The sequence below is a fragment of the Corvus hawaiiensis genome, chromosome 10, assembly GCF_020740725.1.
Source record: "Corvus hawaiiensis isolate bCorHaw1 chromosome 10, bCorHaw1.pri.cur, whole genome shotgun sequence".
Lineage (NCBI taxonomy): Eukaryota > Metazoa > Chordata > Aves > Passeriformes > Corvidae > Corvus > Corvus hawaiiensis.
In genome coordinates this window covers 10658816-10676833 of record NC_063222.1, presented here as the reverse complement: position 1 = coordinate 10676833, position 18018 = coordinate 10658816, and the positions used below count along the sequence as shown (strand labels likewise).

Sequence of the window (18018 nt, the reverse complement as noted above, 5' to 3'; positions counted from 1 at the left end):
ACTCCAGGCTAGGCACCCTCCCTGTCCCAAGTGACCGAGGAGCCAGGGCAGCACCATGTCACAGGGAGCAGATGTGGCACAAACCCCCTGCCTGGTGAACCCACAGCCTCCCAGAGAGCTACACTGGGACACCATCCTGCATAGATAAGGCTGCCAGGGGATACAGGAGTAGAGCTTATCCTTCAGCTTGTCACAGCAGGGTTTCAAGCCTGGCTCTGGACTGTACCATCCCATGACACAGTTGTAATATACATATGACAGGATGTTGGACTATGACAGAAGGGCTGAAATCATTAATGGCTTTGTTCCACAGTAAGGTAAATGTACGTAAATTGACCACGCTGTGGTCCCAGCCTCATTTCCTCTCCTGACCACACAGCCTCTGGCATTTTCCCTCGCACTGGCTGCAGACCTCAACAACCTGCTTCCCTGAGGTGCTGCAGCAGAAAAACTCATCCAAAAAGTAAAAAGTGTTCAGCTGGATTGTCTCCAAGAACTGACTGGCCATGTCATCACAGGAGTTCCTGTGCTGGCAGAAGGGTAAGGACAGAACCTGCAAATGCCACTAGAGACACAAAGAGGTGGAGTTGCACTGTTCCAGAACAAAGCAGCATCTCACCAGGAGTGAGGTCCATGCACCTTACATGTTGTGCTAAATAATGTTCTCTAGGGACTGCACAGCACAGTGTGTGGGACCGAGTTATCCAGCATTGTGTTCACAGGGGTAATTGCGAACAAGGAAGTTTTTGTGACTACTCACCAGTTTTTCTCATTCTTAGTTTTAGCAAAGAAAAGAGTAAATTTAATCCTGATCTTGCATTTAGCTTTTTTTAATGATTATTTTTTCAGTTATGCTCAACTTCCCCATCTATTCTGTGTAGTTTTCATGCCAGAATTACAGGAAGCTTTCCCAATGCTGACTTTCATATACTTATTAGATGGAGTTTCAGCTGACCTCAAGGCAGATACACATCAGATAAGAAAACTCAGAACACAAAAGGCAGGGGCCAAGCAGTTTGAACCAGAAATGCAGCTGATGTATCTGGACCTTATTAAAACATTTGATACAGTGCCTCAAAAAAATGTACTTGAAATATTAATTCATATTTGTGTGGATCTGAGGACTTTCACGTGTTTTGAAAATTATTGGAAATTGTAGGGTTATGAAAGCGGCAGTAATATTAAAGGGAAGGGTGATGCCTTAGGTTTTAACTTTTATATTTTTCAAATCCTGTACTGCCTAGTGTGTAACTCTGAAGTTTTGTGTGGCATGTTAGCTGCTGTTCTCTCATGCTAGTTAGACATAACAAGCCACTCTAGGTTTGTTCTCCAAGGACATCTAGATTGTTCCAGGCTCTGAAATATGTAAATGAAGGCCTCTGAAGAGGAGGGCAAACTTGGGGTAGTTACATCATTAACTGGGGTTGTAATTGGAGAATTGATCCTGATATGCAAATGGACCAAACTTATAAAAGTGTGAAGAACTCGTGACCTGGGGTCCATTTGGGTGCAGCCTTTTGACTGCCCAGGGTGTATCTTGAAGGTCCTTCAAATAAAGACCTACCTTTATTCCCTTATTCTTGTCTAGTCTCTGTTTTTAGGTGGCCATCTCAGGCATCAAGGGCAGTGCCTGGGATAATCTGACATACATCTTTTAACAGTGAACTAAGTAAATAGGAAGACGATGCTAACTGGGAAACAGTAGCAAGCAAAAAAACCCAAACCAAATCAAACCAAACCAAAAAAAAAAACCCAAAACAAAATAGACAAACTACCAGAAACATACGTTTTAGAATATAAGAATGCTTGAGTAGATTCAATGAGCTTTCATTTAAAAAATGGAAGCTACCAGAGTTAGATGGAGAAGTCCAAATTCATCAGGCAGATTAGCCCTCAGATTGCAAACCAGTGTGGGCTTTCTGAAAAGGATGATTTTTGACTCCACAGGCCAAGTAGCTGGGCACTATGGACAGTGACAGCAAAAGTCACCTTCTTTAGTTTTTTTAGAAACATAATCAAGATTTTTAAAGGATTTTAAATTATCTCTGAGGATACATTATAAAAACAATATGTCTCTCTGTACAGAGAACATTCCTACTTTTCTCTGTTTGACTTTAGCCCATTATTTCAGTTTATGCTAAGCTAAGTTACGTTCCCTCTTCTGCTAGGACAATCAGATCTGTCATCACAGCTTACAAATACGCTGCTTTTCATCTTTCCAACAAGTCAGTCTTTCCAAACAATGGTTTCCCCTCTTTATCTGGCTCTTCAACAATGCTCAGAGCTCAAGAACAAAGCCCTAGCACAGAAGAACTGAGAAGGAGAGGGCTTTCCTTAGCATTTGCTGTGAAGCATGCCTGATCCAGCATGTCACATGGCAGAGGAGAGGAGAGGAGAAGGCATCCAAGACGACACAGCTCTCAGTCCAGAGTTGACATGCCCAAGATGCAGCTTTAGCAAGACAGCAAGGCAATGCAGTGTACCTGAAACATGGGTCTTATTTGCCTAGAGCTATCCTCAGAACTACAGAGAGAAATAATCACTGTTACGGCCTCTGCTACACCTGAAGATAAAAAAGTTTCTCCAGAGAGTTCTCTGAGTTCCACAGTGATGAAGTGAAATCTATCAGGTTGTTTAACACATGACATTACCAACTATGGACATCTCACTGTTTGGATGGTTTTTTATTAAACTGGGCAAAAGCTCTCAATTGTATAGCAATGTTAGGATGTACATAACAACATCAGCATCTCCTTCCCCCTCCAGCTTCCGGAATAAAATAACTTTTATTTTTCAGTGTGCATAATGAAAGAGAATCACAGTGCACAAAATGTTCTTTCCGAAAAGCAGTAAAGTATCAGTTAGCCTGTGAGCTGCGGTGTATGAAAGAGATGTCGCCCTGCCTTCCCATATTAACCCTTCATCTGCCATGTTCGCGCCTAACGAGTGTCATGTCATTGAAACTGCTGGTCCCAAAGCTTAATGACAACGGGGAATCCTCGTTAACTGTTAAAATCAACAGAACGCTTTACAAAAACTCACTCCGGGATTAAAAGGCTGCCCGGCAGCCAGGCGTGTTACCCGCAGCGCTGAAGGGCGGAGGGAGTGCGGGAGAGCACCGAGCCCCGCCGGGCCGTGCTGCGGGGGCGGCTCCCGCCGGCGAGCCAGCAGCGAGGCACTGGGAACCAGCATCCCGGCGGCAGCGGCCCCGCGCCGCACGGCTCCCCGGAGGGCCGTGCCGTGCCGAGCCCCGCCGCTCCGCACCGCACGCCAGGCGGGCAGGAGAGAGGCCCCGCAGCCGCCGCCGCACACGGACGGCCGCTCCCGGGGGCGGGCGGTGCCGATCCCGCCCCCCGCCCGCGGCAGCCGCCAGCAGCCCCCGGCAGCCGCCAGCGCGGCGGGCGGCGCAGGCAGGCGGCCGCGGCCCTCCCTCCATCCCCCGCCCTCCCCGCCGGGCCGCGCCGCAGCCCGCGGGCGCGGCCAGGAGGCGGCGGGGTCGCGGCTGCCCCGGCTCCCCGCCCGCCTACCAGGCGCGGGGCGGCCCGGCACTCCCCGCCTTTCCGAGGCTCTACGTCCCCCTCCGGCGAGATGTTATGGCCGAGCCGGCGCAGACGGGCGGCGTAGGGCAGGGCGGGCGGCGGGAGGATGAGGCGGCGGTGGCGGCGCCGGCGGCGGCCGCCGCCCCCAGCTCGGAGGACTACGAGTGCAAGATCTGCTACAACTACTTCGACCTGGAGCGGCGGGCGCCCAAGCTGCTTGAGTGCCTGCACACCTTCTGCCAGGAGTGCCTGAGCCAGCTGCACCTGCGCGCCGCGCAGCATCTCCCCGCCGCCGGCACCGAGCCGGGCCCGGGGCGCTCGCCCGCCGGCTCCCTGGCCTGCCCGCTCTGCCGCCACCGCACGGCGCTGCCCGACCACCGCGTCCACGGCCTCCCGGTCAACACCAAGCTGGCCGCCGCCTGCCCGCCGCAGCTGCGGGCCCGCGATCCGGTGCCGCAGGACCGCCTGCCGCCGCTGCCGCCGCGCCGCCCGCCCCGCGCCCGGGAGGCGGCGGCCGCCCTCGCCCCGCCGCCCCCCGCCCCCGCCGGGCCGCGCTCCTCGGGCGGCGGCTACGAGAGCTGCCAGAGCTGCAAGCGGGCGGCGCTGAGCGCCGGCTGCGTGTGCGTCGTCGTCTCCTTCCTCTCCATGGTGGTGCTGCTCTTCACCGGCCTCATCTTCGTCAACCAGTACGGCGGGGACGCCGCGCCCGGCGCCGCGGCATCACCGTCGCCGGTGGGGCCCATCTGCCTATCGGTTGCCAGCATCCTCGCCCTCTTCTCCGTCGTCGTTACATGGCTCATCTGCTGGCTCAAGTACCGGCCCGAGGCGGCGACCGGCGGGGCCACGGCCAACGGCTCGGCGCGGGGCCGGGCCGCCCGCAGGAGCGACACGTAGTCCTGGCGGAGCGGAGCAGGGCCGGGCCGGGCCGGGCTGCGCGGGGCGGACGGCGCGGGACGGGCTGAGCGCGGCCGGGCCCGGCGGTGCGGGGATGGCGCGGCCGCTGCTCCGGGAGCCCCGGCTGGGGGGTGAGCCCCGAGCGGCCACGGGGCGGGTGGGCGTCGGCGGAGAGCGCACGGGCGGGGCGGGGTGACAGGTGCCAGCCCTGTCACGGCCACCGGCCCCACGCCCGGCCCGATATCACGGTGGGCCCTGCGGCACTGGCACAGCCCGAGGCCGTGGGAATGGGCTGCAGGGTGACCCGGCGAGAGATCACGGAGGGTCCGGCCGCTCAGGAGGGAGGGTAGGGCGCGCCTTGCCAGCAGAGATGGCTGGAAGGGCCTCCCTGGGGAGCTGGAGCTTGGGTTGTGTGCGGTCCCCGCCTCTGCGGGAGCGCATCCCAGGTGCTGAGCTCCTGATGCAGAAGGACACAATTGCGATTAAAGAAAACTGGCTTACTGTTGCCCCCACCTGGAAGATAATTTGAGAGGTTCACTGTGGTTAGGAGCAGAACAGGAACACGATGTTAAATGTGCTTTGTGTTTTCCCTTTTATGAAGTTAACAAGTTAACATATAGAAGAAGCTGTAACAGAAGTGTATTATCTTAAAAGAGACTGAGCCAAAGTTTCCTACAGTGTACTGAGTATGGTTTCATTATGATTTTATTAGAAGGCTGTTGAGCCCTCTGATGGTTGCTTAAAGTAATCTGTATTATTTAATTATTTGAAATTCTAATTTAATGTGGGAGGCTGAAATACTACACTGAACACTTAAAACAGTTTATGGGAGATTATTTAGTTAATGGAGCTCTAAAATAGAGCTAAGAGACTCTTGTCGTAGGGATTAATATTTCACTGGCCACTGATTTCAATTTTTATGCAGTGAGAGGAGCCCACATTAAAGTATGGACTTTCAGCATCACTGTAAAAGTGGAATGCAGTAGTGTAATTTGTGATTGAACATTCGGTCGAGGTAGCTGTAGTAAGACAGTGGTTTTCCCTCTTGGTAAGTTTATCTTCTGTGTTGGGAGTTTCTGTAACGGGCAGTAGAAAATGGTTTTGTTCTGTGAGGTTGGAACATCAAAGGTGTCTTTGAAATGTGACAAGACGCTCATGATATAAAATGGAAAAACATTGCCATACAACTGGTTTTGTAGTATATTAAGGAGAGCACTCTATATAGATACTGTTCTGTGTTGCAGGATAATTCATTTGGTGCCTGAATTTTTTAAACTTAATTAGTTGTTATAATCTATTCTATCGGGAATAAGATAATGCTGCTTATTCCGTGTTTCTACACAGTACTGTAATGGAATGAGGTAATTATTTTCATGCTTAACAATTCAAGAATTTTAAAAGTGATCTTTTAGTATGTGTATTTTGCAAGCTGTCTGCATGATATTCTGACAAGTATCCTCTTAATAGACCTTTACTTGACCACTTCTGTTTATCACAAGTGCAAAGGAATTTACTCTGTAGAAATGTAAAGACAGCAGGTGAAGATGTGTGATGTGTTTTATGACTGCACAAGTGGTGTGTGCTGTGCAATGTCTTGATTATCACAAATCTGTGAAAAATAACCCCCTGATGCCCAAGAAACCCCACAAACCAACCAGTGTTTGTACAGACTCTGATGATGGATGCAGTTTGTGGAAACAGTAGATAATTTTTGTGTCACTTATGTCTATTGAAAAAGATCCGCACCAGCCTTTTAAAGTTGTATATCACAATATAAAGGCCCTGAGGAGATAAATTACTGGGATCAACTGTGGCTCTGACCGAGATTTGTGTATTTAGACCAGTGTTTTCCAACTTGGAGTTGCTCATTAGCTGTCTAAAAGGTTATGCCTCCTAAAATCAGGCCTGACCGTTAGCCCCTGTTGACTTCAGCAGTAGTTGTAGATGTTCTGCACCAAAGAAAATCACGAGACTTTTATTTAAGCATCTAAATGAGAATTTAGGTGCTTGACTTCAGGTACAAATATTTGAAAATTTGGGCCTTAACCTCTCTGTTCTTCAGTTAATGCATCTGTAAAGTTTGATAATAGCATTGACCTACCTCACAGGCAAGATGTGAGGCTTTATTTATTAGATGTTTTTAAGCAATTGGAAATCCTTGAAGAGGAGGTGCTATAGAAGTGGAAGTATTATTATAAATGATACTGTAGTAGGAATAAATATATGTAAATTAATGGACATAAACAGCAACAATGTTTTCTAAGAAAAATAAATATATAAAATATGTACATGTGTACATCATATGCACCAATACATGATTTACCTGTTTGTGCTTCTCCTGCAAATGCAGTGTGTGTATCTGCATTTCTTTTCAACCAGGTAAGCTCCAGTACGCTGCAGTTCAGGTGAGCCCAGCCAGCAGTTGCTGCTCCAGCTCCGTCTTGTAGACATCCAGAGGTAGCTCTGAGTGCTCTTGGAGCTCAACTGGAGCTCCCTGCATATTTATTTTCTTTACTTTGCCTTAGTCCTGCAGGCTTTGGCTGCAGGGAGCTGCTCAGGTGTGCCGGGGTGCTGCCAGCACTCTGGGCACACCAGTGAGCTCCCTCCTGTGTGGGACTGTGTGCAGGAGCTGCTGTCCCACAGAATCTGTTATGGAGCTGTGCCCTGAATTACTGATTACAGTAAGAAATGTATAGTCCATCCTTTTCTTTACTTTCCACATCATAGTTTTAGTCTTGCCTTTTCTCTGTAAACAGTATTTGCCATTTTGACTAAACCAATGGTTTCAGCTGGGATCCATGGACTACTAAAAGAGCTGCGAAAGGTAAGTAAGAAAAGCAAATCGATCATCAGAAGCTTAAATCTGTTGCATGAGGGTCAGCTTTAAAGCATTTAGTGGTTGGCACAATACAAAAAGTTGAAGATCACAGGCCTAAACAGGATTTTCAGGCTTATTCACATTAAATGATATTACATATCAGGTTCCTACCCATATATTTGAAAATATATCAGAGCCAAATTAAAATGGACAGTCTGATCTTATGCCAAATTCTTTTCTCTGCTTGCACAAATTTTGGGAAACTCCACTGGTTTCAGGAACGTTAGTCTGGATCCACATCACAGTACCAGTCAGAAAAAATCATGCATTATATACATCTCTGGCTTCTGTAGAATCCCAGTATTATATTTGTATTTTGGGTTCCTTTGAGTGTACAGATTGCTGTCTAAAGCCAAACTTTGCTCAAGTTTCAGTAAAAAAAAGTTAAGTAAAAATACAAAAAGATAAAATCTGTGTGGCTGGTGGTGTTTTATCATTATAGCTATTTCAGTCACAACACTTGTGTGTTCTGGTTGTTTATAACACACAGAGATATGCAGCAGAAGGGGTGTGCATCACAATCCAGACATCTTGCAGAAGAAGTGTCTCTTTGGGGCACTCTGTGGGAAAGCAGGGAAGACAGAGTAATCCACAACACTGTGGGGGAAATAATAGGAAATACAAGCGGCTGGCTGGGTTTTTTTCCCCTTGTGCTCAGTTTTTTGCTATTTGTTTTTTCTACTGTGCAATATTTTCCTGTGTTACCCAGTCTGGGGCACAAGGAATGGAAACACCAAGAAAATAAACAAAGGCCTGCAGTTTTCTCAGAAATTTTTTGACCTCTCCATGATCACAGTCTGTGTAAACTCTGAAAGATCCGTAGTTTCCTGTTGTGCCTAAAGATCTCAACATTTTTGTAGCAATAATCCCCAGTTCTTCTGCCTAACTGGAGCATACTGGACTCCAAATGGGAAGATCAAATGTGAAGTTCAAGATTTGGAATAGGCTGCCAGATATCAGTCATGTTAGACTAAGAGAAGGAAAGAAAAACAGATCGGAGGGCAGAACCCAGATAATCAACGCACAACCTGAGTGAGTGGTCATGTACTGCAAATTGGGCTTTTCCATCTCACCTGGGACCTGCTGCTGGAGGACAGTTCTTACTGGACCCAACAGCAGCTGCAGGAGAAAGATCAATATGTGCTATTTGTGGGCAGCTTCTGCCATTGACACTGTGTGGGGATGCATTAGGGTGATCACTGCCACAACTTCTTTCATGTTGCCCATCTGTATAACTTGTGCTCAAGAACTAATTTTTTTTTTTAAATTATGTTTTTACTGTTTATCATGTACCTTCAGTGACACAGTTATTTCTGCTCTCTCCTTTGAAGCATCTCTAATAAATCCTGTGGTTGCAGAGAAGAAATAATATTCCTTTTTTTTACCACTAGCCCACAAGTAGTAAAGACTCACACAATGTTCATTTATGTAACGGTGGGTATTCATCTTTGGAAAGGCAGGTTTGACAGAAAAACACTTAATTGTTTCATAAATGAATGGAAGGAATATTATCTAGTTGGTTAAAAAGCCTTCATATGGATAGACTTTTCTATTTTATCATGCAAAAAGCAACACAGCAGTTACTCATGTGTTTATGATAATTTGAAATTTAGCACAAAGCCAAATAATAAACAGGTAGCTAACAGCAGTGGGTACTGGGTTGTACATCCCTCCAGTTAGAGCAACGATCTGTATTTCCTGAAGTGACTGGTAGTTTGCCTCCCATCTAGTTTTGTCTGTTTTGTCTCTAGTTTTGAGACAGCGTTTTGGAAGTACATTTTGAAAATCAGGCTTAATCGTAGTGCTGTGGGCTGAGAACCTCACAAAACTATCTTACTCTGGAAAGTGAGTTTCTGTCTGCATTTATACTTCTAAGAATAGAGAAGAATAAATTTCTGTTATTTTTTCCTTGCACTGTAAAAATATATTTTTAAAATATGGTGAATGACAAGTGCAATGGAAATATTGTTGCTTCTTACCTTAATGCTCTTTGTAGCTCAGATCGTTGTTCACAGGGAATCAGGTTTGTTTTCAAGGCTTATATCCCAAGGTGGCTCGTTGTGTGTAATGCTTCATATAAAATACCTTTTATGTATGATAGGAGAGTGAGTTTCTGCACACTCACCACAGGCTGAGAGGTACAGGTGTAGTTACAGGGTTAATGTGGATTCCCTGTTTAGATCTTACTTTGCTGAACAATTTCACTGGAGTGGGAGAATTCTTCCAGCTGGCTGTCCTGGTTGTGCAAACAGACAAAACCCCACTGAGTGGGAATTTGAAGTGTGTGTGGAGTGCAGTTTCTCTGTAGGTGTGCTATGTGTATTCAGATCTGGGGCTGAACAGCTTTGCTTAGGGCAGTGGCCTTTGTGAATCCCTCAGGAAGGTGCTGCAAGCACCCTTGCTTTCACGGCTGCTACAGTTCCATCTCTTTCCCATAACAGGTTTTTGGTTCTCTGCATCACCAAAAATTTTAACAACAGCTGGAGAAGCCAATATTTAAACATGAATGTGTCCAGAGGAATGGTTTTTAACCATCTCTGACCTGCTGGCTCAAGGATAAACAGTGCAATTGTTATTAATATGGTGCAAGAGATGTTTATGGACACAAAATATAGAGTCTAAAATTCATTGAAATTAAGTGTCTGACTTTGTCAGAGCTCCTTGTGTACACTTAAATCCTCCTGAGCTCAATGGCCCTTTCCCCTATGTTATTGATGTTTTGTAGCTATTGATATTTTGTAGCTGTCCTTGTCTGTTCTACTAGTCTAGAGAAGAAGCTTTTCTGACTGGAGGTTAGTTGATTTTTTTATCATGTTATATTGCCAAGGAATCTAAAAGAGAAAAGATAAAGAAAAAAGATTAGAAAAATATAAAAAGATAAATATTTATATTTGCTTGTAATCATCTTTTCTCATTTAAACCACATCAGAGGCAGCTCCCTGTCAGTTGTCCATCGGTGCAAGATCTTCACAGAAGCAGCACAAATGTTCCCTTCATGTTACAAGCGGGTCAAGGAAGCAATGTGTTTTTCATGACAATGATTCCTAATGTTTATGAAGGGTATTTGAATTTGGTGGCTCACTTTTATTAAAGATAGAAAATCCTGCAACTTACCCTGCTTTCACATTTTATCCAGGTGCATGTAGAAATGGAAATAGCTGGAAGAAATCCCACAACTGCATTACCAAAATATGGTTTGTGTCATGGGGGAGGCATACGTTCATACTAGACACATTCAACTACGCCGATCTTTGATCAATGCAGCATAAAATACTCTTGCTTGTGTTTAGGGAAGGAGCAGTGTTGGCCTTCTGCCTGTATCTGCTCTTACTGAAAACACCTGGGTCTGAAAACGGCTTCACAGTTCAGTATCTGAGCTGTCTCAGGCGTGCTGTTCACATGTCATGCAGATTGAGAGATTTGGCATCAAGGTGATCGTAATCTCTTAGAAATAGCTTCAGCTGAGAAATATTTCAGCTGCTTTGAGAAGATTTTTACAATACTCAAATACCATGAGGTTGATTAGTCTCATTGGATTATGAAATTTGAGGGGAATAGCTTGAATTGTTATTATTTTTATTTTTATTTCTCCCCCAAACCTACTCCTGATTCATCAGGAAAACTAAATTTTAAACTTCAGCTCATAACAAATCTAGATGTAAGCTACGTTTCCCCATCCTACCTCTAAGTTGTTTAATCGTTTAGCAAAATCTAACAAATCCATTTTAGTTATTATTTTGTGATATTTTTATTAGTAATAAATAGCAACAACAACATTTCGGTTTTGGTTGAGGTTTTGTTTGTTTGTTTAGATGGGTGTTTTTGTGAGTGAAATTTGAGGAATATGCTTGAGATAAAGATCGAAATTTGCTTTCCTTTAAAATGGGAAGAATGAAACTTTTTATGACTTAGAAAAAGTGATAATGAACAACAATGCAAGCTTGGTTTCCATGTGGAAAATCAGGACTTGTTAGTTGGACAGTTAATATTAGGAGAAAGAAAGTATTCCTCTGTGAAAAAAAAAAAATCTGAAACTACTGAAAACTCCAAAGTAAATTAAATGAAACCATAAAACAGAAAATACACTTTCTTCTAGTCTGGTGGCAAACCTTTCTATGTGAGAATAAACTTAGATCTCCCTGCCTTATATAAGTGTCAACACTGGCTGGAAAATAGGTGACATTCTAGTTGTCTGGAAGTTCCTTCTGTTTCCTTTCTGAAGGGGAGGGGAGACTTTGGTAATGATCACTAATACTATTAGCCCAGATATTAATTGGATCTGTTGCTCCTGAAAAAAAAACCCAAACAAACACCCTAACTTCTTTATTTTCTGTGAGCAGTTGTTTAGTTTCGGCCCGAGGCCGCGCACTAGCTCTCCCCTCTTTCCGGGAGCTGGGGGGAACAGCGGAGGGGCCCGGACCGCGGAGCCGCCCCCCCCGAGGATGCCCGCGGGCCGGTGCTGAGAGAGCCCCGAACCCCACATCTCGCGCTGTGTCTGCCCCGCTGTGTTTTGCTTAACCCAGTGATGCTCTGATGTTGGAAGTGAGCGCTCGGCAGTGACGGGAGCTGGGAAGCGGGATCCCTGTATATCCAGAGCGGGACGGGTGGCGGGGAAGGACACGGCAGAACAGCGGCATCAGCCGGCAGTGCCCGCTGCGGGGAGCGGGGGATGGAGGCAGGGGATGTAGCCGGCCGCCTCCCACCCGCTGCCGGCCCTGCTAGGCTGCCCTGGGTCCGAGATTCGCCCTCTCGGGCGGCGGAGGGCACGGTCGCAGCCCCGGCACCGGCGGGACCCCTCTCCGGTCCTTTCCTCCTTCGTGCTTTCTTTCTCTTTTTTTCTTTCCTTCCTCCTTCTTTCCTTCTTTCCTTCTTTCCTTCTTTCCTTCTTTGTTTCGCCCCTTCTCATTTTCTTTCTTTTTCACTCTCTTTCTGCTTATCCTTTCCCAAATTTTATTTCAGTTCATCTTTATAAGAATAAGCGATGAAATCATATAGCTGTGGGCGAAATACCGATTCATGAATTCGATGTCTGTGCTAGTAGGGACGCTTCTCCCTTAATACCTTTAATTCCTGGCTCCATCGTATTGGATAGAGGGCGAAAAAGCAGGGAGGGAAGGAGGGAGGGAGGAAAGAATGTCCCAGAAGACAGTTGGGACCGTTGGGATGGAGCGCTGGATGCCTGCCGGTGCCTGTCTATTGGCAGACCCGGAGTGGGTCGCGCAGGGCCACGAGTTTCTCCCAGCCGCTGTGCAAATGCCGTGTTCCGCAGGCAGATGTGTCTAGAGGTCCGAGCCCCCGGTTCCTAAAGCCTCCTGGTCTCTGCTGCAGTAAAACTCCCGGTGGAAATCTGTTGTGACGCTGCTGCAATTAATAATCTCTGGTGTTTTTACTAGTAATTAACGAGGATTAGACGCTTCGTTTTGAAATGGGGCCGTCAACTACGGAGGAGGTGGGGAAGGCAGGCGCGCGTTTCCCGTGGGTGACTCGCCGGTGAGCGCGGGGAGCCGGCCCTGCCCTCCCGGCGGCGACACGGCGGGACATTGCCGCCCCTCTCTGACATGCAGCCGAAACTCCATGGTAATGTTTAAAGTCATAAATAAATAACACCGCCTTTTCCTCCCGTCTCTTCGCAGGGAAGGACCGTCCCTTCCCAGCCGCCGTGGCCCGTTGGAAGGAGCCCGCAGGCTCTGCGGTCCGGGGCCCGTAGCCCGCAGCCGCTGCCAGCCCCAGGACTGCATATGCACCCCTGTCCTGGCTCCGTGGGCACGTGTCAGTGCGGAGTGGCAGCTGTAGTATCACTTACTGCAGGATCTGGTAGTAATCAGAAAGGTGAGGAGTTAGTGAAATACATGTTGTATTTATTGCCAGTTTACAGGGAGACAGAGGGCGGCCGGTGCTGCAAAGTGAGCCAATTGTAGGGTTAAGTGTTTCAGCCTTCGCCCATGGGCAGCCTCGCCGGTTACGGGGCGATGGATTTCGGCCCTTCCCGGGACCACCTCCCACCCCCTGGGTGTTTGTTTGCTCCCTCTCACGGCTCCCTTCGGGGCCCCGGCGATGAGCTCTATTTCGGATCTTCCCGCCATGGAAGCGCTTTGCCGCTACCCTCCAGATTCTTCTTCCCTCCGTGGTGTTGGCACAGGCGATCCCGGAGGATTAAACCCTCGGAGGAAATTCTTCCTTAGGAGTGGCAGAGGCAGAGTGCCCTCCTTTCCCCTCGGCCCGGTCAGCGGAGCTCGAAAGTGGTCTCGGACTAGGCTCGGGGGATCTCGGGTGTTCTGTCCCCTGTTCCTGGCCTTCTACAGAGCCTCTTCTCGTACTGACCTGCCCCTTCTCCGACTGCCAGGCTCACTGCGGCTGTAAATTAATGAGAATGTAACAACTCAAAAAGGAAAAAAACAAAGAAAAAAAAGATGGTGCTGAAACGTGCGGATGGGACATAAAAGAGATGGAAAAAGGTTCAAAGCTTCCAGTGATGACTTTTCAACCTTTATTTATGTGCCTATTAATGCAATATCCATCATGGAGATACGCATCTTTATCCTTTCAACTGATATGCTGGGAATCAATTGGATATGCAGATTACATTTCATAAGTTTCCAAATGTTAATCTCCCCGGCCCTTTGCTGGTAATTTCTTTTTTTGCCAAATAGTATTATGTTTCTGCCACCAAAAAAAAAAAAAAAACAAAAACCAAAAACAAAACCAAAAAAAAACCTACTAAGGATAATTAATCTTTAGGTTACTTGTTTCGAATTATTGCTAAGGCTTGGGCCCAGGTGCCAACCCAGGAGCGAACCCCTCCTGCCCGCTCCACGGCCAGCTCGGGCCTCCCCAGGGCACCGGCTCCCGGTCCGGGCTCCTCCGGGGCGGAGGAGTCTGCGGGCTCGGGTGGCCCGCTGCCCCCGCAGCGCGGTGCTCTGTGGGCCGGGGGAGGTGTCCGAGAGGGTACTTTTCCCTTCTAAACCCGGCGGTGGGGTCTGCTTCCCTCCCAGCCTTACAGCCCGGCGACCGGGAAAGCGTCCCGCTGATCCCGCCACCGCGTCCTGCTGATCCCACCGCCGCGTCCCGCTGCCCTTCCCGGATGGCTGCCCCGGGGCTCCCTCACAGCCTCTGGCTGGAAGAGTAATGTCCCCGGACACCTCTGGGACCGTCAACGGGGAGGGGGTGATGTACGAAAATAGGGTGCGGAGCGGCTTTCCTGGGAGGGCTCTACGGCGGAGCTTGTTTCTGAGAGTGAGACTGGGCTGTACGGGGCTGCCTGTCCGTGTGAGGGGTCAGTTCTCCAGTGTGGCCGCCGCCGGGGTGTCGCGGGATGCCACCACCTGCCGCCTGCCTACCTGCCCCGCTTCTCCGTCCCACCATCCCCCGACACTCCCCAGCGCTTCCCGTCCCGAAGCAGGGGATTCGATAACCGTTCATATTACACGGACCCCAAATTACTTGAACAGTACTGAAGTTTCTCTTCTATGGCATTTTACAACTCGCCGTCCTACGCGGGTCACTCTCGTCCGAACGCGTCGACACCGGTTTGGCTTAACGCGCCTCTGGTCCGTGGCAGCGCTCGCATGCCCCCACGCCTGGCTTGCGGTTGGGAAGGACCCTCCTAACGCGGAGCAGACGCTCGGGGTGGAACAGCGGTCACTGGGCTCCGCAAGCCCAGCTCCGCATCCCGCCGGGCACACGCTCCTCTGCCCTGTCCGGGAGGCCGTGATCGGCTGGTAGAGAGTCCCCCAAACAGACAAAGCCGCTCGCTCTACGGGAGGGGAAGGAAGAGGGAAACCTGTGTGAATGGAAAACAGTTCGGCAGCGGGTAAAGCCGAACCGGGCAGCCCCGAGAGGTTGCTTTTTGAGGTGTTTATGGTGAGGGCAGGATGGAGTAGGAAACAGCTGTTACGGGCGGCCATACTCAATAGTTGCGCCAGTCTTGACTTTCTTCGTTCGTTCTTAGAGTTGTTAGTGTTGGTATTTTTCGATTTTCTTTCTCTCCTTCTCTCTCTCTTTTTCTCTCTTTCTCTCCATGTCTACCCTCTGCCTTTCCTTTCCTTTCCTTTCCTTTCCTTTCCTTTCCTTTCCTTTCCTTTCCTTTCCTTTCCTTTCCTTTCCTTTCCTTTCCTTTCCTTTCCTTTCCTTTCCTTTCCTTTCCTTTCCTTTCCTTTCCTTTCCTTTCCTTTCCTTTCCTTTCCTTTCCTTTCCTTTCCTTTCCTTTCCTTTCCTTTCCTTTCCGTTTTCCTCCAAGCACACGTTTTTATATACGAAACTGTAGTCTCCTCTCCACCTCCCTTGGAAAGAGCCGGGGAATTCGCTTCAAAACCCGTATGAGAAATGAATTTGTGCACGCAAAGCCGGAAAGAGTGTAATTGATTTATTTCTAATAGAGGGGAGACCAACACTGTTTATCGTTCAGAAATGATTGCCTGTATTCTTAATAGCTCTAATTTTCACTGCCCATTTGATGTGCTGCAGGTTTAATATAGAGCACTTACTAATCCAATTAAAAGTGCACCTGGCCTGGAAGAGCTCTGTAATTAGCAGGAGCGTTTTTAGCTATTTCCACTGGAAAACCGTGAAATCATCTCTGCTGGCCTAAAGGACTGTAATATGGGGGTGGGGGAGAGGAGGGGAGGGAGGAGCGGGGACAGGCATTCGTGCCTAATCTTTTTGCCTTGAATTTTTCACAGTTCCCGTGCGGGAAGATGAGGCTGTTCCATCGCGGGGCACTCGGTGTCTGGTAGCGCAGGACCGCGAGGGCGAGACTAGGTGGGTTTAACACCGCTTTCCCCTGCCGTCCACTCAAGCCCGGCCCGGGAGCCAGTCCTGGGGAAGCGGGGCTCGGTTTTGGGGCTATGGGGACGCGCTGGGGTGGCAAGGGCCACGGCAGCCCCACGGGGCCGGGCGTGGAGTGGGGAACTGGAGCTGCTGCGGGAGCCACCAGCCCTGTCGGGGGAGGCGTCCAGGCCGCCCCTGCCCCGGCCCCGACCCCTGGCCGGCAACGATGGCCGGGAGCAGCGGCGGCTCCGGAGCTCCCGAGACGGTTTCTGGCAGGGCCGGCACGGGATGGGCCTGCCGGGGCTGCCCCGGGAGCGACACTGGCTCCACGCAAAAACACGCGGCACGCACACGAAGGCGCGTCGTTAAAGTGGGGGGGGGGGGTGGGGGGGTGGGGGGGATGGGGGAAGCAGCTCAAAACCACTGCCCAGGCTGGCTCTCCTGCCGGGATGAGGGGCTCCGCTCCTCCTTCTCGGCGGATGAGGGGTCGAGGCAGTCCGCATTCGTGCCTCTCCTTGCGTGGACGAGGATTACGGCTCGAGCATCACAACGGCACCCATCGCGATGGGTAGGAAGGGTTTCTGCTCCCATGCTCGGAGCCGCAGTGGTACCGGTGGGGAGCGAGGTGGCCACGGGGATGCTGTTAGCGCCGGGTGCACTTCGTGCGGCCCTGCTCCCCGCCGCGAATTAAACCCTAAGGAGTTTCGTCCCTTTTTTCCAATAACATTTCTACCGACTTTCTTCCTCCAGTAAAAGCGAGTGGCGAGTGGCGTGGCGTCGTTTGTGGAGCGACGGCTAGGGCCGCACGGCTTCTGCCACCCCGGCTCGGCGGGGCCGCCGGCCCGGGCACTCCCGCGCTGCCGCAGGCGCTCTACCGCCCGGCTCGGCCCGTCTCTCACGGGGCTGCGTTTCCATAGGGCTCGCTAACGGGTTTCCCAGAGCTCCGGCCACCGGCGTGTTTGCAGAACACAAACGTTTTGTGAAATACACGCTGACTTTCACAGCATGCGAATTTGTCCTGCCAGCCTTTTCCTTGGGCTGCGGGAGCGTTCCCGGGCAGCACCCGGTATTTGGATCTGTTTGTGTGCATTTGAAAGAGAGGGAAACCGCTCGGTTTGGTGGCCGGCGCGCGGGGCTGGAGAGAGAGAGGGACCACGGGCTAGAGCCTCCCCGGCGTGCAGCGGGTGCCGGTTCTGCTGCGGACCCCTCGCCCCCCATTGCGGAGCGGGGCCCGACGCAAACTCCGAGTTTCCCCGGGGGCCGCGCCGTGCTACTGCCGGTCCCTCGGCGGCCGGTTCGCTTATAATTGAGGCTCCGGAGTTCTGCCTAAATAACACGAACCCCCGCCCTCCCTGGGGCCGGCCCCGCAACGATCGTCCGCCTCGTAAAGGGGACGCGGACTGGGAATCCAGAAAACACTTTCCCCCCCATTTCAAAGGAAGAAACCTGAGCGATTCTCATCCTTTTGATTGATTAAGGTCTTGAATAACTTGAAGCTCGGGAGTGACAGTTCCTGAATAGACGATTGCAAATAAAGAGCCCTGTGGAAAGCCGGGCTGGCACTTCGGAGTGTAAAGGAGGCGAGTTTGCTGGCACTTACCAAGTTATAAATAAAAGGCCGTGCACAATGGTACCTTCTCTAAGGACAGACAGTCTTTACAACACTCCTGGCGTCATATCCTGCTGTGGGCACTCCAGCTCCGAGGCAGACTTTACCTCTTTTATTTTTCCAGCAGTTTAGTTTGAATACTACAATAAATTCCTGGGAACAAACGCTTGTTAGTAAGGCTTTAACACGCACCGTCTCGCACCCATACACACTCACATATAAACGCTCACGCACACGCATGAAACGCAGCGACACCCTTGTCCCACCGGTTTTTAAAGGCAGACATCCCCACGGAGATCTCACTGGCAGCTCTTGCTTTCAAAACCGTAAGC

General features: G+C 49.8%; 1 protein-coding gene across 1 annotated transcript; it reads left to right on the top strand.

Moving 5' to 3' along the window:
* Positions 1-272: 272 nt before the first annotated feature.
* Positions 273-7725, top strand: LOC125330902 (serine/arginine repetitive matrix protein 1). The gene is made up of 2 exons (XM_048314653.1): positions 273-317; positions 3057-7725. Exons 1-2 carry the CDS (start codon positions 273-275, stop codon positions 4431-4433), a joined length of 1422 nt encoding a protein of 473 aa, XP_048170610.1. The 3' UTR covers positions 4434-7725.
* Positions 7726-18018: the final 10293 nt, after the last annotated feature.